Source organism: Gordionus sp. m RMFG-2023, chromosome 4 (genome assembly GCF_954871325.1).
Source record: "Gordionus sp. m RMFG-2023 chromosome 4, tfGorSpeb1-WG-v2, whole genome shotgun sequence".
NCBI classification, from domain to species: Eukaryota; Metazoa; Nematomorpha; class Gordioida; order Chordodea; family Parachordodidae; genus Gordionus; species Gordionus sp. m RMFG-2023.
In genome coordinates, this window is record NC_088778.1 from 16,797,644 (window position 1) to 16,824,744 (window position 27,101).

The 27,101-nt window shown below is 29.6% G+C and overlaps 1 protein-coding gene across 5 annotated transcripts in view; it reads right to left on the bottom strand.

The window, feature by feature from the left end:
• Window positions 1–27,101, bottom strand: part of LOC135928949 (bifunctional glutamate/proline--tRNA ligase-like) — a 94,783-nt gene that overhangs the window by 53,528 nt on the left and 14,154 nt on the right. For 3 of the 5 annotated variants that reach the window (XM_065465408.1, XM_065465406.1, XM_065465405.1), the window contains exons 5-12: window positions 25,890–26,182; window positions 13,127–13,212; window positions 11,917–12,043; window positions 11,520–11,712; window positions 4,391–4,562; window positions 3,008–3,097; window positions 2,642–2,927; window positions 1,904–2,074 (exon numbers count right to left, since the gene is read on the bottom strand). In XM_065465408.1, coding sequence (XP_065321480.1) covers window positions 1,904–2,074; window positions 2,642–2,927; window positions 3,008–3,097; window positions 4,391–4,562; window positions 11,520–11,712; window positions 11,917–12,043; window positions 13,127–13,212; window positions 25,890–26,182 — 1,418 coding nt within the window. Of the gene's footprint in view, window positions 1–1,903; window positions 2,075–2,641; window positions 2,928–3,007; window positions 3,098–4,390; window positions 4,563–11,519; window positions 11,713–11,916; window positions 12,044–13,126; window positions 13,213–21,348; window positions 21,450–25,889; window positions 26,183–27,101 lie in introns of all 5 variants that reach the window. The other 2 variants (XM_065465407.1, XM_065465409.1) reach the window with 2 other exon arrangements.

The following is a 27,101-nucleotide window of genomic DNA, read 5'->3' on the forward strand; positions in this document are numbered from 1 at the left end:
GTATTTTTCGAAAAAAGTTCATTTTTGGCACTTTTGACCATTGATATCTCAAATTATTAGTACTAGGAGGCTAAAATTTTGGATTCAATGCTTTCTAATGATATTTTCTCAGTATGCAAAATTTTATCGAAATTAAAAAGGTCGGGCCGTGTTAAATTTGATCAATTTTAACCATAGAAAGGGTCATAACTCCTAGAGCCATGTTCACCCCAGTCTAGGATTTTGTACATATAAGCAATGTGATATTTATCTACAGGAGAAAAAATTGAAAAAAAATACCTTTTTTTCTATTGCTATTTCCGGTTTTCGACAATAATCAGATTTCTATTATATTTATTTCTAAGTCATATTAAAGAACTTTTATTAACCTACATAATAAAATAATAAATTATTTCTCAAAAATAAATGAGGTGAATTTTGTCAAAAATGTACCACTTTTCCGCGCTTTAAACGCGCATATCTTAACGGGTAAACAGCGTTGGGGGGTAAAATTACATTTTTTCCTAGTTATAGTATATACTACCAGTATACAAAATTTAAGAAAAATTGAAGGGCGTCGGGTTGAAACCTTTCTGGATTCGATATGGAATTCACCATATACAAATTAGAATAAACTCAAGCAAATATTAAAAAATTAACCTTTACTTTTTCCAGAAATGAAAAAATACCTGATTTTTTAAAGGGTTATCTAATAATACCAAATATAGGTCTAATTTATATATTTTGAGTAATCTTTATTTTTTTAAGTTTTCCGAATTAGGAAGGAAGCCATTTTTTAACGTTGACTCACCATATTTTCAAAACTAATTGAGTTATGGCTTAAAAAATTAAATACTAAGTTTCATTTATTTTAAAGAGGTCTACGAAAATGGTCCTTTTTTGATCGTTTGTCATGGAATGGCCAATAATGTGATATTGAATGAACCAAAATTTATTATGATCGATATAACTAATATAGTCGATGTTAAATGCTTTAAATATACAAAGAAATGTAGAAGCTCAGAAGTATGCATCCCGATTAAAAACACATTTGCTACCGGGTTTAATTTGAGGCTTGGTACAATTTTTTCTGAACTATTTGGACGCATTTACTATCGATGATGGTAAAATGTCCATTTTATTTTTAATATTTAAGACTGGCCTTGTCTCATAGACATTATACCTTGGACAAGACGAATCCACGTCCGTCCCAGTCCTAATTTTTCCGTCCCATTAATTTTTTAATAGAAAATATAATTTTTTAAAATCATAATATATTTTATTATTATATTAATACTAATTTTTCAAAAATATATATAAAGTTTTATTATATGTAAGAAAAAAAGGGCATAATGTTAAATTTCGTAATAATAATTAGAGAGTATCATTTGAATTTACTTTATGGTTGAACTTGTCCCAATTTTAAATAAGTCGTTTGCTAAGATATGATGAAAAATATATGAATAAATAATACTTATTCTCAAGAGATGTTAGGTAGTATTTTTATTTTCTAAGAATTTAATAAAATCTTGCCAACTTTTCGGTCTTATTTGAAAAACGGGATACGTCTCAAAGACGCTAATCTTGGGCGGGATACACCTCAAGGACGCTAATTTTGAACGGGATTGCACCCCGTCCGGACGTTTGATCATCTATAGGGTCAAATTAGGAAAGAGGGCAGTATCAAAAGGTTAGAGATATGGGTAACGGTTTATTTATATCAGGAAATGATTGTATATATATTTTAATAAAATTTGGGAGTTTATAGTAAATTATTATATGTTGTGACCATGTTGTTGTCTTTAACACTAACTTCTTATCCTCCCTCCTTCATAGAATAAATAAGACTCAGTTAGGACATTGTATTTTTAAGTTATGTGATATAGGTCATTTCACTAAATAAAATTTAATATTTATTACGAACCTTGGGATGAAGCGGGATGTCTCTAACAGATTCTTGAAGCCCCTGAATTACAACTTTAATAATATTCTCTCTATCTAAGGCAACGTAACGGTGTGCCGATGGTTCTATGACTTTTTTGTTAAAACTCCAAATTTTGTCCCAATCCATATTGACAACCGATTTAGATGAACCCTATAGATTCGTGATGCAAATTAGAATGTTGATTTTTTTAAATTAATAACTTACTTGTATGAAGGATGAAATATGATATAAACTTTCTAAAGTGGCCAAATATGAGTGGTTAATTATGACCAAGTTGCAGGAAGTAATTTTTTAGATGAGTTTTCTAATCGACTTAGAAAATCCTTTAAATATTAATTGGGGGTGGGGAGGGCTAACTCTTTAGAAGTGATCAATATTAAGGTTGGTGTGAGGCTGGTAGTAAAAAAATTTTATTAGCAAAAGATTTCTTATTTTGTAACTTCTTTCATTGACTCCTAATTAGCAAAAACTAGATTTCTTATTTTGTAACTTCTTTCATTGACTCCAATGATCATTGTTCTAATTATAATCGGGAGTAATGTTAATGTTAAAAAATATATAAAAAAATTATATCAGACGAGCCTATGAATCTTCATTATATACTAAACTAAAAAGAACGATTCAGTGAATCGTATCAATGGCATGCATTTGATGGTAATGGCAAAATCTTGCTAAGTGATAGATAGCCAACAAAGGGAAAATAAATGTAAAAGAAACCTGAGCCAAAATAAAATTCTTGAGTCCCTCTATAGTTAGTCCTCTCCTTAAAATGCCTCTGAGAGTAGGAAACCGAGGGTCATCCCAACCCTGAACCACCCCCAGCTCATTAAGAAGCCAATTCAATTTTCTTTTAGACAAAACGGTATGCATCATATTGAGTCGGGAATATTCCATAATATTGGGTCTATTAGGTAGTTGTAAGGAATGGGGATTAATAAGAGGGTCAGGTGCAGAGTTGCAAACCGTAACTATGGTATCGTATATCCAGTAATATTGATCATCTCTAATTAACATAATAAAAAATGGATTTTTTTTCCAATAAAATATAATATATATTTTTTAAATATATTTTTAAATAATTACCTGTCATGATATTCAGTGGTTCTCAAAGCATGAGTAACCCCTTCTATGCTATCAACTATGGGACACGCAAAATCATATGTAGGGTAAACTCTTCATTTAAAAAAATTTATTAACAATATAACTTCTATATATTACAAAACCCATAAATAGTCAGGGTAACATATTCGAAACGGTTGTTTTTTAATGGTTCTGATATAGTATTTGTAACTATTTTTTAAACAACTTATTTTTACAGGGTTCTTTAGATTAAAATTTTAAAAAATAAAGCATTTTTTCAGGGATCTAAATTGAAACCAATACGATTCGGCTTCAGACAAACATAAAGGTTCAGGATCCTTATTTATAAAAATTAATATTAGATCGATTCGAACTCTTTGGTATACAAACTTATATTCGAATTGCACATTTTTTAAAATTTTATCTCATTATTAAAAAAACAATATTATAAATTACACATTATAAATAATTACTAACTTATAAATTAAAACAAATAATCATCATTTATTAACTGCAATATTGAACATTATTTACTTAAAAAAATAATATTGAGCTGTACAATTAAAAAATTATTTTTCTAGTCAATCAAATTATATCTAGATATAAAGAAAATATAAATTTTATTGTTGTAAAACATCCCTCCAAGCTAACTTGAGTAGAAGACTGTATAACATTAGATTTATATAATTCGGGGAATCTACTCTGATTATAATCCATATAGTCTCTGATAGCTATAATAGTTTTGTTTATTAAGAAATCGTCTTCAGACGAAGACCTATTCATTGATGTTGATATATTTTCACTAGTCACCCACTCTTATAACAATTTATATCTGTTATACCATATTTTAATAGTATCACAATCTTCAGCTTGAAATTTTGATGTATTATTTACATTACTATAAGCAAATAATTTATATATTGAATTTAATTTATCTAGGCATTAATAAGCATTTAAAATTAATATAAAAAGATTGAGTTAAAATATTTAAAAAATATAGTAAAATAGCAATAAATAAAAATATATAAAAATTGTGACTGTTAATTATCAATGAAAATTAATTGATAATAATTCTTAAAACAATTAGTATATATTAGAATTTTAGCAATATACTAGTAATACTAATTATTTCATAAAAATAAAATCATGGGGCTCAACCGGTTCACAATCATTTACAACAGTTAGATTGATGTTCGGAATAAAATCCTTAAAAGGTTCAAGTTCGGTTCGATAAAAAATCCCTGTTTAAAGGTTGTTCAGATTTGTATCCCTGATTTTTTACTATAAAAAGTTAATTAATGGGTTTGTTAAATTATTATATTAATGATCCTTTTATTTAGAATGGTGCTTAAGTGAACCAAAATTCACGATAAAGAAATAATTAACTTGTATCTATCGCATGTTCGAATGTGATTTTCATTTTTGCATCTGTACATAGTAGGGTCTCGCATACAGCCATTATTAGAATCCATCTCAATTTTTGCTCTAACACAACAAGTTTGCCCATAAATTGTTCCTTTCTTCATTTCTTCCCACATTTTCAGATTCTTTTCAATGCCTTATTGATTGAAAATATCGTTTATAGAGTTCAGTGGTTAAATTAGTGTGCTACTTTTTTTAAAGTAATCAATTAGCCTGCTACTTTAAATAAATATAATGAATATAAATATAAACACGAAAAAAAATTATTACAATTAAAAATTATAATTTTTATATTTTATTTTGAAATAATAATTTCAAAGTTTGTATTAGCGCGCTACTTTTTTTTTAAATAATCAAGTAGCCTGCTACTTTAAATAAATATAATGAATATAACTATAAACACGAAAAAAAATAATTTCAATTAAAATCTATATTTTATTTTGAAATAATAATTTCAAAATTTGTATAATAAAACCTAAACCGTATAATTAATTAAAATTTTTATACAAATGGATATCGATGTAAGTGCGTGTAATTAGACGCTGATAATATAACGAAGTGGAAGTTACAATGGAGGAAAATAATATTCTTGATAGTTGTTAAACGCTATTTTTAAAAGTAGCGCGCTACCGCTATAGCTATTTGTCAAAAAAAGTAGCGCCCTACCGCTTTCGCTATTTGTAAAAAAAAGTAGCGCGCTATTAGCTACTTTTTTTCAAAAGTAACTTTAGCTACTTTTAAGCTACTTTTATAAAAAAAATTTTAGAAACAAATGAAACAAATTTTTTTTTTTGCTTATAATATAAATGTATAATAAATAATATATAAAAATCAACATTTATAAATATAAAAATATAGTTAGTTTAAATTATAAAAAAAATAAGCAATATAAATAAATATTTATTTTAATTTGTTGCATTTTAATAATAATATCATTTCAATATTATCATCCCCAAGTCTAGAGCGACGATCAGAAAGTATAAGCTTTGCTAAATAATCTCTCGACACAAGCACTTGAGGGCAAGGAAGCTCTAAAAATATTTAATCAGATCAATTTATAAATATAAATAAGTTTTTACCTTCTGTTATGTGTCCAACTATCTGCCGGTGTACATACATAAGATATATCTGATAACTCTACTATTAGAGCATCTTTCATCACTTTGAAGTTGTCGGCTATTTTATTCATAAGTGTCTGGCGACATAAAACTATTGTGCCAGGGGATAAAGTTTTAATCATCATAGTAAATGATGGATTATCAACCAAGGACAATGGCTGAACTGTGTCAATAATAAAATCAACAATTACTTTATCAGCCAATTTTTGTGAAATATTGGCATGTTTATTATCAGTTAATTTGGTTTGGATAGTATTTGTCTTTTTGAATGAAGATTCTCTTATACCAAAATTTTTTATATGTTTCTCTATTTCCTTATAGCAATTGGCGTGAACAGTCTAATAAAATAAATAATATTATAATGTAAAAATAACAATTTACCTTTAGGTGTTTCTTCAGGTTATAGCTACTCGATTGATTTGATGATATATTTTTTTTACATTTTAAGCACAGGAATTTGAATCCAGATTTTGTTTTAATATTTATTTTAAAAAAATTTTCAAATTTAGGGAATAAGAAATCGTTATTAGAGCTATTAAGTACATTTTCTTCCATTGAATCTTCCATGTCTGAATCACTTTCAAGGATTTGGATATCCATGGGCGATTCCATTTTAGATTATTAACACAGATTGAAAATATAAATTAAAAATTGAAAATATATTTAAATTTCAAAATTAAATAATAAATTATAAAAATTATAATTAATTATGATATTATATTTAAATTTTCAAGTTTATACTTACATTCATTATATTTTTTAAAAGTAGCGCGCTAAAAAATTAAATAATTTTAAAAAAAGTAGCGGCTATTAGCTATTGCTACCAAAAAAGATAGCGCGCTACTTTAACAACTCTGTTGATAACAATAGCACCAATTTTCCTTTTCCAAAATTTGAAAAATATTTTCAAATTGGCGGGAAAAAAAAGTTGGCTACAAATTTTTATGTTTAAAATGTAATAAAATTATATTTCCATTAAATCTAGCAGTTCTCTCCAAAATCCTACCTTCAGCCTAATCGTAGTGGGGGAGTGGCAACGTCTTTTGGCGGCTAATGAAGGTTTAAAACGTTCTCTGTGGTCTGGGTCTAGAATAGGATCACCCTCTCCTCGACGGGCTGTAAAAACCAAAGAGGTTGATATCAGGAAGGGCATCCGATTGTAAAAACCTTGCTACAAAATTTTCTAATGATTACAACAAAGCATGGGCGGGGTACAGCCCAAAGTACCCCGTGGACCTCCTTCTGCCTTCGACAAAAAGAAGGATGGGAAAACTGGTGGAACCATGATTAGTGAAAATGAAACATATGACGGCCATAAACGACCTGATAATAAGTGGAGAAACCAGTTTACAGGGGATAGAGTAAGGGTTGAGACGTGGAATGTTGAGTATGATGGTAAGAGCGGGAGAAGTGGTCGATGTATGCATAGAAGGCATATAGATGTGCGTTGCATACAAGAGACCAGATGGAGGGAATGGCACAATAACGATTGGCAGGATAAGTGAAAAGTACAAATTTTTCTGGCTAGGAAGTAATGATGGTAATGCTGGCATTGGGGTTTTGGTTGCAGAAAAATGGGTTGATAAAATAATAGAAGTATGAAAGCTAGATAATTAGATAATGATAAACAAGATGATTTTTGATAGAAAGCTATACAATATTAATTAGGCATATGTTCCTCAGGTTAGAAGAAGTGAAGAAGAGAGATACATTTTGGGACAGTCTATTGGGTGTGACATCGAGCCTGGCAAATGAAGAGGAGATTATTCTGGCTGGTGATCTGAATGGACATGTGGGAGCGAGTAGTGATGGTTATGAGAGAGTACGTAGAGAATTTAGTTACGGCATGAGAAATCCGGAAAAGGAGATAATTTTGGATTTTGGTGATGCTATGGACATGTAATCCAATTTTGAGAAGAATCAGACGCTGGTGACTTACAAGTCGGGTAGTAGATTATTTGTTAGTAAGGAGATGTGATAGGAGCATAGTAAAAAATGTGAAAGTGATACCGGAAGAGATTAGTATTGATCAGCACCGTCTAGTTATAGGAGATATCATTTTTAAAGGCATCCAATTTTGAGAAGAATCAGACGCTGGTGACTTACAAGTCGGGTAGTAGATTATTTGTTAGTAAGGAGATGTGATAGGAGCATAGTAAAAAATGTGAAAGTGATACCGGAAGAGATTAGTATTGATCAGCACCGTCTAGTTATAGGAGATATCATTTTTAAAGGCACCAGGATCACTAAAAGAAAATTTGTGCCAAGGCTGGAGGTTTGGAAATTGTAAAAGGAGAGTGCTATACTTCAATTCAATATGATATGGGCGATAAGAGAGGTGGAGGTGGCACAAGCATCTGGGGTAAATGACAAGTGGAAAACTATGAAGAAAACCTGGGTGAGGACAACTGAGGACGTATGTTGATGGACAAAAGAGCCGCCTAGACATAAGGAGAGATGATGGTGGAATCCGGAGGTAGCTAAAGCTTTGGACGAGAAACGAAGGTGCTTCAATTATGGTATAATAGTAAAGAAAACTGTGATAACGATATTTACAAGGTGGAGAAAAGAAAAGCTAAGAAATTAATAGCGAAAGCGCAAGAATAAAAAGGGCAGGAGTTTGCCAAAGAAATGGAATGTGCGGAAGGAATGGGAAATGTGATTCGAATGGCAAGCAGGATGTGGTAGGTGTTAAATGTTTGAAAAATATGGAAGGAAAAATGGTGATTGATAGTAAAAACACCTGGAAGGACTTTTGAACGAAAATTGGATAATGATGTTAGTTGTGCAAAGGTAGAAGGTCCAGGGTGTAAATTTGGCAAGAGAGCAGTGAAAAAGATGAAAAAAGGGAAGGCAGCGGGTTTAACGAGAGTGGCTTAAAAGTTCTGATGATTTAGGGATTGAAAGGTTAATGAATTGAGCCAATCAAATTGTCACAGAATAAACTCTTCACAAGGAACTGCAAAAAAATATAATTATACTAGTGTACAAAGGGAAAAGTGATCCTTTAGATTGCGGGTCTTACAGAGCTATTAAACTCTTGGAACATGCAATGAAAGTATTTGAGAGGAGCGGATAAGGGAACAAATTAAAATTGATGAAATGCAGTTTGGTTACATCGGGGAAAGGCACGGCAGGTGCAATCTTTGTGGTGAGACAAATACAGGAGAAGTATCTTGCGAAGGAAAATAAACTGTTAGATAGGCCTTGAGAAGATCAGGTGTAGAAGAATGCTTGGTTATGGTAGTGATGGCAATGTATCTGGGAGCCCAAACTGCGGTATGGACGGATGATGGAGATAGTGAAGTCTTTAATGTGAAGATAGGACTTCATCAAGGATCCGTGCTAGGTCCATTATTATTTATCTTAGTAATGGATGTGGTGGCTAGAGAAATGCGTGAAGGACTTCTAGCTATTATATGCAGATGACTTTGTATTAATTCAAACATTGAGGAAGAATTGCGGGATAAAATTAGTAATTGGAAGATGGCTAAATGAATGCAGCCAAGGTGGGGATAATCTGAAAATGGAGGAATCCAACAACTGGCCTTGTGGTGTATGTGGGAAAGAAGTTGTTATGAAATCAATCCAATGCACCAGATGCAAGAAATGGGTGAATAATAGATGTAGCGGGAAAAGAGGAAATCCAATGTTGCTATTTGTAGAACGTGCATAAAAGGGGTAAATAATTAACGTAGAAAATGGTGGTTTGGATATTGGCAATGGGTTAGTCCTAGGAAAAGTGGATAAGTTTTGTTATTTAAGAGATATGCTAAACGCAGATGGTGGTATAGATTCTGCTGTTTTTGCAAGGGTCACACAACAATGGAAGAAGTTCAGATTAGAGGTCTGCATTGAACGGGGTTTCGACCCGCCCGCCCACGGCGAGTAAAAAATTATTTGAAAATGGGCAGGCGGGCGGGTTAAAAAATTTTGAAACTATGGGTGGGCAGGTGGGCGGGTTAAGAAATTTAAACAATGGGCGGGCGGGTTAAGGAAATTTAAAATTTTTGTTAAAACATAAAGAAAATCATAATTAATTATGATCAATAAATATTTCTTTTTTTATTGTACCAATCGTTTTTTTAAGTGAAGAACACTTTACTAGTTTTTCGGCATTTTTATCTAATTTTTCCCAGCATATATAATGTCTCGTAATGGATTTCATTGTTGTAATACTCGGATGTCCCGTATGCAATATATGCAAAACTCTTTTTTGAATTGAGTACGGAATGATTAATCTGCCATTCCATAGAAATACCGTCATCATTTTCTATTTCATCTATTCTTGTTCCAAAAGCTTGTAACTCGGAATTTTAGACAAATGGGCGGTGCGGGCGGGTATATATTTTTTGAAAACTATGGGCGGGTTGGGCGGGCGGGTTAAATATTTTTTTAAACATTGGGTGGGCGGGCTTTTGGGCAGACCTCTAGTTCAGATGTTGTCTATTCTTACAAATATAAAAGTCTCTCTGAAGTTAAAGGGGAAGTTTATGTAAACTGTGTGAGAAGTTATTTATTTTATGGTGGTGCAACATGGGCAATGAAAGCGACCCACGAAACCAAATTAGGAAGATTAGATGAATGTGTGGGGTATCTCTGAGAGTGAGAAAAACTAGCAAAGAATTGAGAGAAAGAATGGGGTATAGAAGTGATTGGAGTGATAATGCGAAGAAATTGACTAAGATGGCTTGGGCCTGAGGAACGTTAGACAAAAGATGACTGAGTTAAGAGATGAGCCTTGATGGAGGTAAGACAAGACCTATAGGAAGGGCCAAGATGACGTGGATAAATGTGATAGCGGTGGATATGAGAAAAATAATCTTACAAATATTGATGCTCAGGACCGTCAAAAATTGAAAAGATAATCAGAAGGAAATCTGGCCAACCTGGAAATCGCCATTAAGTTTAAGAAATATCTAAAGGTAAATTCTATTTTTAAATTATAATAGTATTTATATTTTTATTAGAATGTTCATGCCAACAATTTCAAAGAGATAAAAAAATATCTTAATAATTTTGGTATAAGGGTGGCTACACCCAAAAGGTTAATTTAAATCAAACTACATGATCAATACTAGTGCACAATCAGTAGCTATCTAGTTTTTACAATATCAGAGGGCTTAATCAAAGAAAAATTTGGAAGGCTCCCCCGTAATATGCCTTTTGACCTCTTTTCCCAGGCCTTTGGCCGGTTTCCTTTTAGGATCTTATCTTTTTTTAATTAATATTTGCAGACCCTGAATTAGTTTTCAAATTGTCATATTTTTTCATTTATTATGTATATAATGCACACATATAGGTTGTAAATATAAATAATGATAGCATAAATAAAAGACATTTTATATGCAATGCCAAGATAATACGTTATAATATATTTAAAAATAGTATCTAATAACTGGCTACCTTTTTTGATAGGCAATGATAGCGCCCTATTTTTAAAAGTACGACTTAAAACTCTGATAGTCATACATAAAATGATTTGTGTTAACAATAAGTCTAAAATTAGAACAACAAATTCGCCTTATCAATATTTGAAAACTGCTAGAAATCAACTTTTATTTCTGTGAGCTTTTAATATCCACCAGGGGTGAGTATGTTATTCAAAACCAAATACGATTTATGAAATTATGTTGAGGGAGTGCAGAATTTAAGACATTTTGGGCGTAATTATAATTATTTAAAAATTAGGGTTCTAGTTGTTACACCACTACTGGTTAACCAGAAAGTGCTAAGATTTTGGTGGACAAGGCGAAAAATTCGGTGGTTCTCTATTAAAAACAACCCCAATTTACCTAAGTCCTAAAAAAAGAAAAAGGGATATCATATCAATCAAAATTACCAAAAAAAGAAAATCAATATAAAAAACCAAAATTTAGCGACCCAAATAGCATGGCGATCTCCGGTTTCCATTCTGGGGTTAACCAAATGAAACAAAATTGTATATAAACCATTTATAATTATTGTTCACTCACTATTATCACGATTTTTAGAACACTTTCTAGCCTCGCGTTCCTTCTTAAGGGTATCAGGGTCAGTGTCATCAACATAAAAATATCCCGATTTTAATAAAAGCTCGCTAAATTTTAAGAGAGTTTCAAAATGATCGGACGTGTGACTAAATTTATCCGGCTTGATATGCAACAATTCAACATCTTTTAAAATTTCCTAAATATAATAATTTTTGGAAAATAAAATTTAAATATAACAATTTCTGATAGTTAAATTATAATAGGTCCGTTATTCGTTAGGTTTAACTAGTATTCTATCTGAATTATTAGTAAAAATATCGTAATTATTCAAATCGATTAATTTTTGAGGATTTATAATTCATAAAAATAATTTGCATAATTATCTACTATTAAAATATACCTCTTCAAATTCCTCTGTTTCCTTAGCGGGATTTGTGTCGTCAAACCTCATTATTAGTTTTCCGTCAAATGTTTGTTGATAATATTGGTTTAATAATGCTGCTTTAGCATGGCCAATGTGTAAATATCTCCAAGAAGTTAAGAATAATTAGTGCATTAAAAATAAATCATAAACTTCAATATGAATCTGGTGATTAATTCTCATGAAAACGATTAAATATAAAAAAATTTTAATTAACTATTTTAGTGATAGTAAGTATCCGGTCTTTGTCGGACCCATCGACAAGTCTTAAAAATCCGGTTGTGACAAAAATGCCGAAACACCAATTTTTTGTATTAAAACTTACTTGTAAAGTAAATCAACAAATTTTTTAAATATATGATTTTATTTTTTTAATATAAGATTAAAATATATTAAAAAATATTCATTAATATTAATTTTAAAGCAAAATGTTTTAACCAATGCCCAATTAATTATTTATCCTACTTTTTGCATTAATTTCATGCCATTCTTTTTGATATTAATTTTATGAAGATCAAGACCAAGAGACTATTAAATTTAGAAAATATTTTTTAATAAAAAAAGGGAAATTTTTTTTTCGCTCAATTTTTTTTTCGCTACTAAGGTAAATTAGAATTTATCGCATTAAATTTGTCGACGTAGTTTAATGCCCACTTATTTTAAATTTTAATTTTATTAAACAAATTTTTTGGTGAACTATTATGACGTTAATTGGTAAACAAAATATCAGCAAAAAAAGGATGAAACAGATCCTATCCGGTTCTAAATCATACTACCCTAAAGGAGTCCAATAGACATGTTCGGTTTTTGTAATAAAAATATAGGACTATAGAGCTCTAAATATTTATTTATTTTTAATTTCTAAGTCCTAGCCTGGCCTAAAATTTTTATTCATTTTTAGGTACGAGCTCGGGAAAAAAATTTTAATCAAAAAATATAAATTTATTTATTGTCCAAATCCCAGAGAAATTTCAACTATCATTTTATTTGACTAAAAAATGCGAAAACATTTTATTTTTTAAACCCAAGTTAGGCCCGATTTTTTAAAATTTACATGACTAGGTTTCGGGCTGACATCCAAAGATCTATAAGACCCGAACTTTGAAGATCATGAAATTATTTCATCTTTAATAAAAGTTATTTTATTGATCTGAAAAAAATATATTATTTAAATGCTATAAAGACATACCCGCTAGCCTCAGGCGGGAATCTTGTAACAACTTTCCCCATAATAGCGTTTGGTAATTCGATAAACTTTCCTTCGTCCCTTTTTTTCTATTTTAATATATAATTTTTCTTACAAGTTACTTTATAAAAACTGAATATTTGTTTTTCCATTATTTTATTAGAAATTACCAGTATTTTTTAAAATACTTTCTCAATATACTAGCAAAATTGTCAGTATATTAATTTAACCAGTATAAATAATAATATCTTAGGGTTCAGTATAAAATTTTCTACAGTATGTTAATAGATTTACCAGTAAAAATATTCCCAGTATTTTAATTGATTTGTTAGTAAATACTAGGCCTATTCAAAAACGAATTCGAATCGAATAGTGCATTAATTCGTACGAATAATAAAATCTACTATTTGTATTCGAATTAATTTTTTTAATAAAATAAATCATACTCAAATATATTGACAAATTTTTTTATTACAAATTTGATTTTAAACAGAAAAAATTATAATATGTAATCAATAATCTGATAATAAATAATATATAATCAAATTATAAACAAAATTAAAATGTATATTATTAATTTATTTTATAATTTAAGCCAATTTTTAAGGCAAAGAGTTTTTCTTTTATTTTCTTCCTTATATGACATGCGGTTTTTTGACAATAAATTAGTTCCAACTGAGAAAAGCCTTTCACAAGCAGTTGATGTTCCTTGTATAGATAGATAATCCCTTGCCATTTTCGAGAGCATGGGGATCCGATATGCATTTGCATTCCACCACATACGAATCATTCTAATAATGTTTCTTAGTTTTAGAATTGAAGGATCTAAAAATTTTTAAATTTCTTTGGATATTAAATTAATTACATGGGCAAAGCATCGGATGTGCCCTATTTTTATTAATGGATATTTTAAAGAAAATGTATCAATAAATGTCTTATTATTAGTTGCATTATCTAAAAGTTATATAAAAATTTTTATTCTCTAAATTATAAATTTTATTATTTTAACAAAGGCTTTAAATATATTTTGACCTGAATGTGTTTCATTTATTGGACTGACATCCAAAATTATGTTATTTATTTTAAAATTACCATCAATAAAATGGGCTGTTAGCCTTAAAAAAGGAACCTGTGTTGTTAGTCCAAATGTCAGATGAAAAATTAAACTGACTTTTATTTTTATATATTTTTCCTTTACCAGCTGTTCTTTATCTGCAAATATATTATACATGTGCAATTTAAAAGTATTGGAGCATAATGATTTTACAGAACAATCAAGATCACTTATAAAATTTTTAAAATCATTTGAATTTATAATTTTAAAAGGTATACAACATCAAGCATAATTTCATCAGAAGCATTCTCCTTTAAAATAATTAGGTTAGCTAACAATAATTATTGTTAGAGATGTAATATATTTTTATATACCTCTAGTTTGTTTAATTTTTAATATAATTTATTATGAGATTCAAAAAATAAACTTTTCGTGAGATTCAAAAATGGCAAATAAAAATTTAAATTTTCACTTCAGAAATTTTTAAATTTGTGCTAGAATCTTTATAAACACAAACACATCACCTGTCAGATTGGCAGGTCAACAAATAGAAATGACAAATGTTAGATTTATTAAACAATTTATTAAATATTACGAATAATTCGTTTTATTCGAATAATTCGTTTTATTCGAATCGAATAAATGATTATTCGTATTCAGATAAAACAAATAATTTATTATTCGTATTCGTAATTCGAATTATTTTTGAATAGGCCTAGTAAATACAGTCTTCCCTCCATTATATATTTATTTTTAAAATTAATTATATTTATATGTAGATTTTCGATATGAAAATATAAATAACTAGTGCTGTAAAGTAACTTGAAGAAAAGGAACGCAATTCGTTACCTTCTTCTAGAGGTAACGAATAACGGTAACGCGTTTCTTTTTTTTGAGTAACGGTAACGCAAAACGTTTTAAATTATTTTTTAAAAAATATTAAAAAAAGAAAAACATATTTTATTGTAAGTTTTTTAATTCATATCAACCACCATTCCTTCATTTTTATTTTAAATACTCGTTGTTAAATTTTCAGTTAATGTTAATCTAATTAATATTCAATCAAAATTCAAAGTAATGTTAATAATAATATTATTATTATATTTTATAATTTATTTTAAGAATATTATATCAATAGTACTTACTTCTTCAGATAAAGATGATTTAACCCTTCCATGGCCCCAATTTGAAACATATTTTACACCAATAGAGAAAATTTATGGTACAAAGTCTTCACTTTGTAAATTTAAATTATGTTACAATGCAAATATTTCAACCTCAATGTCCAGCAGTTTGAATTAATATATAATTATTTTACACATTACTTTAATAATAGAATATTAAATCATGGGTATTATAAAATAACCATTAAAAGAAGTATTCTTTCATAATATTTTGAGAAGCTTAATCATGAAATTAAAATATAAGCAATAAAATATACTATAGTATAGGGCTGGGAACTTACATTAAAACCCCAATATTAACAAATATTATATTGGGTTTAAAATATCTTCTATTTCCTGTTTTAGTATTGAAATTGGTTTAACTTCTAATTGTTAATAAATTTAAAGAATAAAATAGTGATTTTAAAAGTTGTTTAAATAGATATGTATTTTTAAACAAATATATATATGGAATAAAACTATGAAGCAATATTGTTTTAGAGAACTGAACATAGATATTTTTTCTGATTCCTTTTTAAAGGATAATTCTGAAAAGATAAGAAATTAAAAAATTATCTTTGACAATCATAATTTCAATTTTTAATGTTTTCCTTGACAATATTCTTAGTGAGGGATTAAAAAAATACAATTAAATTTTTAAAATATTTATTTTCAATTATTGAAAAAGCGAAGTTATTTTTGATAAAAAATTCAGTAATTAATAATATTTTAATTAATAAATTATAAGATGCAGAATCTATATACATCAAAGACAAAAATAGCGCAATCAGCTGTTGATGAATTAATTTTGTAATTGAAGAATTATAATCATTTTCAATTGTAGAAAACACTGCATTTATTTAATATTATCAAAAACTTGCAGCCAACTAAAAATGTGGTGTCTAGGCCTACCCCTATATTTAAAATTAAAAAGGCAGATACCATGGCAAAGAAATTAGTGGATTTATTGTGTCAAAAATTGTCTATACAACTGTGGATTCTTGGTCAGCTTATCATCGGCATATAAAATATATATTTTATAGATAAATAATATTGTCTTTTAAAAAAGTTCTTTTAGACACTCTTGAGAGGATTTCAGCCTGTTTAGGTTGTAAAAGGCTAAACTAACCCAAAAACACAGATTTTATTATCTAGCAAAAATAATCTTTACAATTTTTACAACACATGAGATATAAAGTGATAAAATTTATTACCGACAATGTTAGAAATTATATAAAAGCTTTCAAGTAAAAAAATTATAATATATTTATTATAAATTTATTATAGTATATGAACAAGGAGTGGAATTGGATGATGAAATGGTTTCTCTGCCATTATTTGATCTATTTGAAAATCAAAATACTAATGATAGTATTGTATACTTACCTAAGCACTGTTCAGCACACACTTTAAATCTAATTGCAAGTGCATTGAAAAAACAGGTAACGATATCCATTTAAAAACCATTTCAAAAATTACATTATCTAAGTGTAAGCTATTGTGGTAAACATGGGCAATAGCCATTTTTAAGGAAAACATGGGAAGATATCTGATTAAACCGGTTATAACAAGATGGAACTCGTTTTATAATTACGTAAAATTAATAGATAGTCATTGCCAAAAAGACGAATCTTGTGATAAATTTGAATCACAGAGATTTTCAGATAACGACAAGTCATTCGGTGAATATTGTATGGCTGTTAATTAAGAAATATGATATGTAATATATGATTTTATAAGTTATGGAACCGATTGCTACGGCTCTTTCAATTTTAGAGAGCGAAGAAAAAATGTATTTGGGATATCTCACTCCCACGAAAACTATTATAATATTAAAGCTTAAAAAATGGCCTTAAATCATTTCAAGTTTTGTAGCCGCTTATAAATTCAATCCTGAAAGGCTTAGTACAGTACAATTTATATTTTGATTATCTTTTATTTTCAATAGACTTAAACACATCTATAAAGTTGAATATATACCATCAGCAATAATTCACCCGCTATTTAAATTGGATTGGCCCTTGATCAAATTAGAGGTCAACAAAGGAAGAATGCTAGAACTTATTTCCAGTTTGAGAAAAGATTTTTATAAAGAAGAGCAGACGTAATTCCTTTATCCAACATACATACCAGAATATTTTTTGATAAAGATAGATTGATGAGGAAATGAATGAAGATCCTTGTGAAGATGATCAATTAAGCTTCTTTCAAAATAAAGATAATTCTTTAAATATTTTTAATAAATTCCCCGAATTAAAATTTTTATTTATTAAATATAATACAACTCTCCCATCCTCTGCGCCAATTGAACGTATGTTTAGCACGGCGAAAGCTGTGTTGAGCACTAAGCGCTCTTCATCTAATCAAAATTTTGAAAATTAATTGTAGCTAAAAATAAAAAAAAATTGTTACAAAAAGACGTTATCTTATATAATATATTATTTTTGTATAATTATATATATGAATTTTTTTTATAAAAAGATCTTTTTCCGGTCATGGGATACTTTATTTGAATATTTACTGATATGATATGATGTCAAAATATATTAGCAAATAATTAATTTTTTAAAAAGGTAAAATAAATAAAGGTGAAAAATTGTAGAAATATAATTTACGGGAAAAAATATATTATATATTCTTTTGTATAGTTTTATTTCTATTCTTTTTTTTTAATGGTAAATTCTCTCTTTATTTCAATAGTTGCTGATATAATATGTTATCAAAAGTTTATAGTAAATAATAAATTTTTTTATATGGTAAAATTAATAAAGGTAAAAAAAATATAAAAATATAATTTGCGAAAGAGGGTAAGGGATAAAAGGATGGAAACTAGGAAAGAGAAGGGAGAGAGAGAGCATAGACATAGGAGATTATTCAATGGAAGAGATGAAACTTAGGTAGTTAGAGCGAATGATGGCGGTAGCAAGTCTTTGTCGTAAGAAAAGGGACTCTTTAGGCTGATCGGTTTTTTCCCGAATCCGTTTGCCTAATTCTTTAAAAAACTTAGAGCTTTGCTACCGAAGGTGGTAAGAGTAGAGCAGGCGATAGGTATGAATAAGAAAGAGGGGTCTATGGAACTATATTTGATAGTTTTACGAGTTTCTGCTAGAGCGAGGGCATCGACGTTGTGGTTGGATGGTGCATTTGGGTCTATGCAGGTGAAGTCCCAGACTAGTAGCTGGCCCCTTGACCAAGGAATCAAGGACATTCCATCAGGACGTTTTCCGTCGGATCTAAAAATGCCGGTCGGTTCAAGTCTTGATGGAATGCCTGCGGATTTGAGAGCGCGCAATATGATGTCATTGCAATTGGTGTGCCGTGGAAAACGGCCTCGGCAATAGCGGCAATGTCTGCCCTTGCGATCGACGCTGGTTTCGCAGTGTTTGCATTGGTATGGTAGAACAATTTCGCAATTGAGCCGTAATCCAATGGCAAATCTTAGCTCGTCAGCGGTCAGCAATAAGTCGAGGTTGTTGGAGGGTATAGTTTCCAGAAACTCGTAACCCGATCCTTGGTTTAATTGGTGAAAGACTGTGAGATCGTCGTCATGAAGGCTCGATTTTAGGTAAGCGACGGAGCCTTCGTTGAGTGGAGTATCCCAGTCTCTCTGTAAACAGGAGGAGGGTCGAGGAGTGTTTGGGACAACGGAATTGTCCCAAATGGTCTGGGCTTCAGCTAATAATGGGTCAGGAAAGTGAGAAAGCTGGCTAATGTGTGAGTCAGATGAGAGGCGGGAGGCGATGAATCCACTGATGGAAAGAGTTAAAGGTGAGCGTAAGCCGATGCCCCCGAGCTTGCATGGAAGTGATGCTTGTAGCCATGAATTATGGTTGAAGCGAAGATTAAGGATCTCTTCGGCAAGAGATTTGACGGAAGTTTCAAATGATTTTAGTGAGTCGGGAAATTTAAAGATTGAGGTGGATCGAAGAGCGTAAAGAATTTTAGGAATGTAGTAAAAGTTTTTGAGGAGAAAAAAAGCTTGATGGCGAGGGAGAAATTTAGAGATGTTTTTGAAATGAAGTAAGCTAGATGATGCGTTAGAGAAGAAGTGATTAATGGATTGCAAGCCACCGACAGGTGAGCCGAGATGAGTGAGGGATGATAGCTCGGTTGTAAGGAAGTTATGGGTGAATGGGATGGAACAATGAAGTGGACAGATCTCGGTTTTTTGTTCGTTAAGTGAAAGTCCAATTGCGGCGGAATGTGTATTAATGATGGCGAGGGCCTTGGCGACCTCGTGAGGGGAGCCGCAGAACATTCCGTCGTCGATGTACCAAGTGTGGAGTGGAAGATTGCAGTTGGTAGAAATGTTTTTGACCATTTCGTTGATTCCAATGAAGAAAAGTATCGAGCCTAGAGGATCGCCTTGCTGGATCCCTTCAGATGATGAAAGTAAGTAGTTGTTGAATTGGAGATGAGATGGCTTGGAATAGCAGGAGTGGAAAAATTGGGAGAAGGTGGGAAATGAGTGGTATATTTGTGGAAGAAAGTGGGAACGGCGAATGGAGTTGAAGGCGTTAGAAAAATCAATTTTGACGAGGATTTCGTCACTAGGGTTGGTTTGGAGATGGATGCGAGTAGCGTGTGTGGCTATTTCGCAACCTCCCTGGATGCCAATACCGAGTTGATGGGGTGCTAAAATTAAGGCTGCGTTGTCCTTAATTTTGGAAGCTATGAGTTTAGCAACGAGGTGACGGAATACGGTCCCGATTGCTATCGGCCGGATGTCCTTGTTCGGCTTTTCGAATGCGATTAATTTAGCGCCGAACAGGAGTGGCCTGATGGATTCGGGAACAGGTCCATGTGCAATTTTGTTGCAGAATGTTGTTAGATTCTGTAAAATAGGGACCTGGCTGACTATGAGGGGGGATGTAAGGTCCTGGAGGAAGATGGGGCGAAGCCCATCATACACGGGCGAGGAGTCGTGATGAAAGGAAAGGATACTTTTGCGCACCTCGACGGGGGTGAAATTAGTGGTTAAAAATAAATTTTTTTGTATATAATATTTAATTCTTTAAGTAACGAGTAAAATTTTACTTTTTATAATAGTCAGTAACGCGCGTTCCTTTTTAAAAAAACGAGTAACTGTAACGCGTTTCTTTTTTGTAGTAACGTTTACAGCACTATAAATAACTATAAAATGTATAATTTTTCAAAATGTCCCAAAATTTATTAGCATATGGTTTCAACAACTTCAATTTAGGCGCTTTTTATAAAAAGCTAAATCACGACTACCAGAAAAAATAAAACCTAAGACTCGAGATTTTGCATATAGAGAAAATTCTGGCAATTTTTTAAAAAATATTTTTTTATTCTACCTTCATTTTACAATATTTTGCATATAAGTTTTAATTTATATCGTTAATTATTATTATATAATGTTTTATCTTGTTAATCCTGAAATTTATTATTTTGGTATAATAAACTCCTATAAAAAAATAGAAATTTTCTAAAATTATTTCTCCCATGTTTAATAAAAATAGATTAAATATTTTTTTGATGCTAAGATTAATTTAGATGCAATGAATATATTATTAATTATAGTTTATATTAATTAATTATAAATAATGAAATATTGTCAACACTTTATTGTAATTATAATTACAAATTAACGTAAATGAGCAAATATTTTGATAACATATAAAATAAGTTCAAAAAAAGGATTTGTCTTTGGAAATTATCTTATCGTCTGCTTTTTTTATTTTTTATATTTTTAAATATTCAAGTTTTTATAATATTACAAAATGAAAAAGCATTGAAAAAAGCAAACCTGTTTGCGTTTTTTAAAATGGTTGCTAAAGCCAAATGGTAATTTTCCTAATTTGCAAGATGCCATTTGAAATGTATTATTTACATTTGCAACGTAGCGTTTAAAACGCTCAATTTTCGATATTGCTAATTTAACAATGGTTTATTTATAAATTCCAGGTGGATTGGTGATGGTAAACCAAGACCAGTCTACTTGGGAAATTCTTTTCAAAAAAATAAAATCAAGTTATTTTATCTACCAAAATTGGTTTTTTCCTAGAATAATGCAGTGGACCACTTTGTTGGGGCTCTGGAACGATCTGAACTGGTTCATGTTGGCCTTCACTACAAGTAAACAGATCTTTAATGTAACAAAATGAATGCATGTTCGATTAATAACCTTAATGTTATTTCCTCCATAATATTTTTAAAATTTGATTTAAATAAAAAAATCGTAATTTAATCAAATAAATTGATTTTATTATTTTTATAAATGATTTTTGCCAACCTTATTTTATTTTATAATTACATTAAACTGTAGGGCCCAAATATTATTATTTAAATTGAGAATAATAAATAGTTTTGTGAAGCATATAGTAAAAAATGTTAGTTGTGTTATTAGATTTTGGTGTAATGGGATGTAGGGTTTGACAAGAAAGAATTTCGGGATAAATGGATAGAAAAACGTTGATTCTACCTGAAGAATCTTTTTTTTAATATAAAAGCCTCCTGGCCCTGTGAGTAGGTCTGGATTATCTGAGTGTGAGTGGGTCTGGGTTATCTGAGTGGCAATGTGATTGTGGTGAAACGGGTATTTTGATAAAGATTATAGTGTCTACATTATTGAAAGCTATAGTATCACTAGAACAGGCTAAACTGATTGCTGAGTTAATATTACATATATTGATTTTGGATTCAATTGATTAAGCTTTCGACATATATTAATTTTGGATTCAATTAATTAAACTTTCGTATTGGTATGTTATGGGAAGAAGCAGTGGGTCTTTCTGTTAAGTAACTTTTTGATTGAGTTAATTGAAACTTAAAAGAGGGTTTATATTTAAATAAGTAAAACTTAAAGTTAAAAAAATTTAAGTTATCGAGGTGACTAATATTGTTGTTTATAGAGAATAAATTAGATAATTTTTGCGAAAAAAATAGGTCTCTTAGAAATACGTGCAATAGTAGGTGGGAGTAGGAATGCAAATTTCCAAAAACACTATAATTGAGGAAAATTTCCTGAAAATTTTTACGAAATTTCCTTTAAAAAATATTTTACAGATCATATTGAATTTTTAAAATGTTTTATTAAAAAATAGCTAGACTATTTTTATTTAAACAAGTAATGATATTATTTCAATTATTTAGTTCTTATCTTCGCTTGAAGATAAAACGATACCAGATATATGGAATTGAGCAATTTGTTATTTGACTTGTAACATCTAAATTTAGGTATCCAGAAAAATGGTTTATAACATCTGAAGAACGTCAGATAGATTGGATTTACCCACTTCCTCTACCTCTATTTGGGTAGAAATAGCTTTTATAAAATTGCATAATTGTGTAAGATGATTTAAAATACCTTCATTATCAAGAAGATAGGTTTCTTATCTTTCACATTAAGAATATGAAGTATTGCCATTTCCTGCAATATCTTTATAATCAAAATTATCCCTGTCCAACGAGTTGGGCAGGCAAAACAATCCTATATTTATTCTCAAATAGTTGTTTTTCCATATGAATAAAAGAATGTTGGATTTTACATATTTTATAATAATTTGGGCTTTTGTTAATAAAATTTAATTGGAAAGGGTTTATTTGTTAGAACCCTTAAAAGAAAAAGTCCATTAGATGCAGACCCAATACATTCGATAGTTGGATATTTATTTGTCACAAGTGTCCAGGTTTTCTTCATTACTTGCATTATCCGTAATTATAGTGTTCATTTTTGTGTTTCCTATTTCTTCAATTAATTTAATAAATTCACTGGATATATATTCTCCCTGATGCATATTGGACCCTGTTTCAATTAATTTATAGAAAATGGGACTAGGGATTGCTATAATAAAACTTTTGTCCACCCATCACTAATGTGGTTCAAATGTTTATTTTTATCTAATCTTTCGGTTACTCTATTCCCAATCCTTTAATATTTTCATTGTTTAACAAATTTTTAATGAGTAAATATCTTGTAGGCATTTTAGGCTGGTTTTAAAGATTGAAATATTTTTCCCAATATATATTGAGTTATAGAAAATGGACATTAAAATTAAAATGGCTGTGCGAATTTAATATCTAGTTTATTTAATGCTCTTCAGATGATACACTATTAATATATTTCATTAAATTGTTTTTTGGGAAATATATATTATTAGTTGAATTAAAATTAGAAGAGGAAGTTGGTATAACCTACTTATATCTTTTTAATAATCCTACTCCTTATCCTATTTTAAATATATTACAGGCAATTATAAAATTCCCTTTTGATGAATATTAATAGAGTTGAGCCATATTATATCATCGAGAATTAACTACATATAAAAACAAAACACAATTATGATTTATGAACCACTATGAAAAAATATTTTTGTAAAATATAATAAAAATCCTGATAATTTAACAAAAAAGCATATTATGGGAATTAAGGAAGCTATAGGAGAAATTTCCCAAATTTCCTGTGTTATATCCCTATGTGAAAGGAATTCCTTGATTCATTCCTGCTGTGAAGAAATAGAGCTTGATTAAATGTCACTGGAAATAGATTGAAGGAATTGGATAACTCTATCAATACAGGGAGAGAGAGACAAACGGTTGACCAATGTTTAATAAATTGAAATAATACCTAACTCTAAACAAGGAAGAGTTTCGAATCGATTTTGGTCTCCGATACTATGAAATTCTAACATCAAGGGCATGAACTCTTTGTAAAGCACATATCGACAGCCTAGGCCACCACCAGTTATATTGTCGCTTTTTAAAAAGCAGATTACGATCATCAATATGTTGAGAGCCACAAATATTCCTTCCTCATTGGAACTCTCTGGCTTCAGCCTTAGTTGACAACCAAACCAGACGGCCTTAATCCTTTGTCAAGCCAAGTCATACCTCTTGCTTGTGATTACATTTACCTAAATCGTTTTCTCGTATAATTTTCTATCAATTCAAAATTAGTGCAGTAAATTCAAGACTAAATAAATATAGATGATCAAACGGCTATTCGGGATGAAATAAACGCAGTGGCTCTGGGCGATATGTAGTCAGGTTCTGTGGGACACAATCAGGTCCCGGACGAGACGTAATCCAGTCTAAAATTAGTATTCTTGAAACGCGTTATGTCTAGTGTAACGTCTTCGTCTTTCCAAAAAAACATGGAATAATTTTTATTAGTAGCTTAATCTATCACTACCTAACATAACAACTTCTTAAAATAATTTATTCGTATATATTTTTATAGTATCTTCGCTAGGTTATTGATGGTAAGAAAAATTATTGAGAATGAACTTATAGAAATCGAATAAGAAATAGTGAGCGACTATATTCAAAAATGAGTCTTTTATAAGTTAAGCTCTAAAATAAACTTAGATGCAACTAAGGTCATTGTGTAACTAATTTTAAGAAATAACATTGTGATTGTGATATATTAATATGATTTTATAATAAAAGTAATTTTATATATTTTCTAAAAATTAGTATTAGTACAAATATAAAAATAAACATATGCTTTTAAAAAATTAAATTTTCTATTAAAAAAAATTTTTAGAATGAAAATTTAGGGTCGGATGTGGACGTTTCCCGTTTAAGGATAGCGTCTTTGTAAACGCATCCCGAGTTGGGACGTGTCCCGTCAAAAGCTTCATTAGAACGCGGCTGTCCTAAAAATTAAAGACGGAAGTTTAAATTATCACTACAAATAAATACAGCCTCTTAAATAATATATTGTTCGTTCGTTCAGAAAACTTGAAACACCTCTGGTTCACTTGGACCTCGACCTAAATTTATTCAAAACAACAAGATAAAAATTGCGCTTAATTACATCCAAATTAAGGTTATTACTTCTGGCAGGGTATATGTATCGAAATGCTGATCCAACTCTATTTTCTATAAATATAGATCATTAAATCCTACCGAATCACTTAAATAATTTCAGATTTTTATTAGTTTTTTATATTGTTTATTTTTTATATATTTTATTTAGCACATGTTGATACGTATATTATATTAATAAAAAAATTTTAACTTGTTAATTTTAATGTCACCTGCAAATATAGATTAAAGAAATCGCTTCAAATATTAAATTAAATTATATATTTATTAATCTATACTACCATATTTTATTTATATATATACAATTATTTATATTGAATTGGCTATCATCAATAATTTTTACCTGAAGAATTTGCAGTTTACCTATCATATAATCTTATCTGCTCTAACTTAATCCAAGATATAGATTTCAGATTTTTTTGTCACATGTCGGTGACAGATCCCTAACCCTCTGAGCATCAACTTAAGATACTCAATGACCTCTAATACTAACCAATTTTAATATTTTTTATAAATAAATTTGATTTTTTTTTACTGAAAAATCATTTTTATCTGATCAAAAAAAATACTGATTAATTTTGTATTTAATACTGATATTCTATTATTTATATTGATTAAATGTTAATTTTTACTGATAAGAATGGGGAAAATATACTGATCAAAAAATACTGAAAATTTCATAAAAATAGTGGAGGTTATATATTGGCCTAAAAATTATAAAATTTTTCTCTTTTGAGAACATAAGAATTTTTTAAACCTCTTTAGACATAGTTTTTTTTATAACATCTTTTGGATGATAAGGTGAAGTATTTTGGTTGTTTAAGCTTTCTTTTCCAATTAATCCGCCAAAAGTAGTATTTGTGACTTTAGCAGATTCTACCAAATTAGCGCGCTTTTTTATGATATTTCCTTGTTCTTTAATCTTGGTTAAGGCTTCTTCATTAATTTGGATTTTATTAAAAGGACAAATTGAGGATAATTGACTGAACCATGATATAAAGTTTTCGCATTTTCTCATATTTGTGACTGCATTAGAAAACTCGGGATTCACTTGAAAAATAAATTGTTAATATATCACCTTCAATTAAAATATCTATAAGATGAATATTTGATAATTATAAAGTATTGGGATTCCTAAGTTTTACAAAAAAGCTTTTATAAATAAATTTTATATTTAATTTATTATGAATAAAATTAGAAATTACAAGTTAACTTAGATGAAAACATTATCGATAATCACTTATGATAAAAAAAATTGAAGCCATTCTAAATGTCTTTATGTTTCTTTCTATCTCTCATTCTTTTTCTCATCCTTTTGATGGCACTTGTCTATTTTGAAAACTTACTTGCATTCACTTTGCTGCCCTCGATTGCTTAGATCTGAAAATCATAATTATGAATGCATTTGGTATTGATAGAGCGTGTATCAGATGAATAGCAGTAATATGTAACAGAGGCCTGCCTGCCCAGCCCGGAACTCGGCTTGGAGCGGATTAAAAAATAATGAATTGAAATTTCCGGTCTGGGTTATAAATAATATGGGCCACGCCGATATTTTATTAATAAATAAAAATTATAGTTTTTTTAGTCAAATAGTGTCCTTTTTCAAACAGATAGTGGTTTTTGTAATCTTGCAGAGTCCTTTTTCAACACTAATTAGATCTGGATTACTATGTATTTTTAAAAGAACATTAGTGACTAAAAAATATATATCAATTAATACAAGGGTGGTGCAGGGGTGGAGAGGGTATTGAGCCCCCATTCGAAATTCGCGCACTCTCGTAAATATTTTATGTTAATAAAAATTTCCCCCCTAAACACCGCACATTCCCATTTAAACAGTAATTTGAAAGGAATAAAATAGTTATTAATTTTCTAAAATAATGGTTATAATCAAAAATTTTCAGAAAAAACATTTTTACAGGGTTTACCATTAAAAAAGGAAAAGCCACAATCAAAAAAGGAAAAT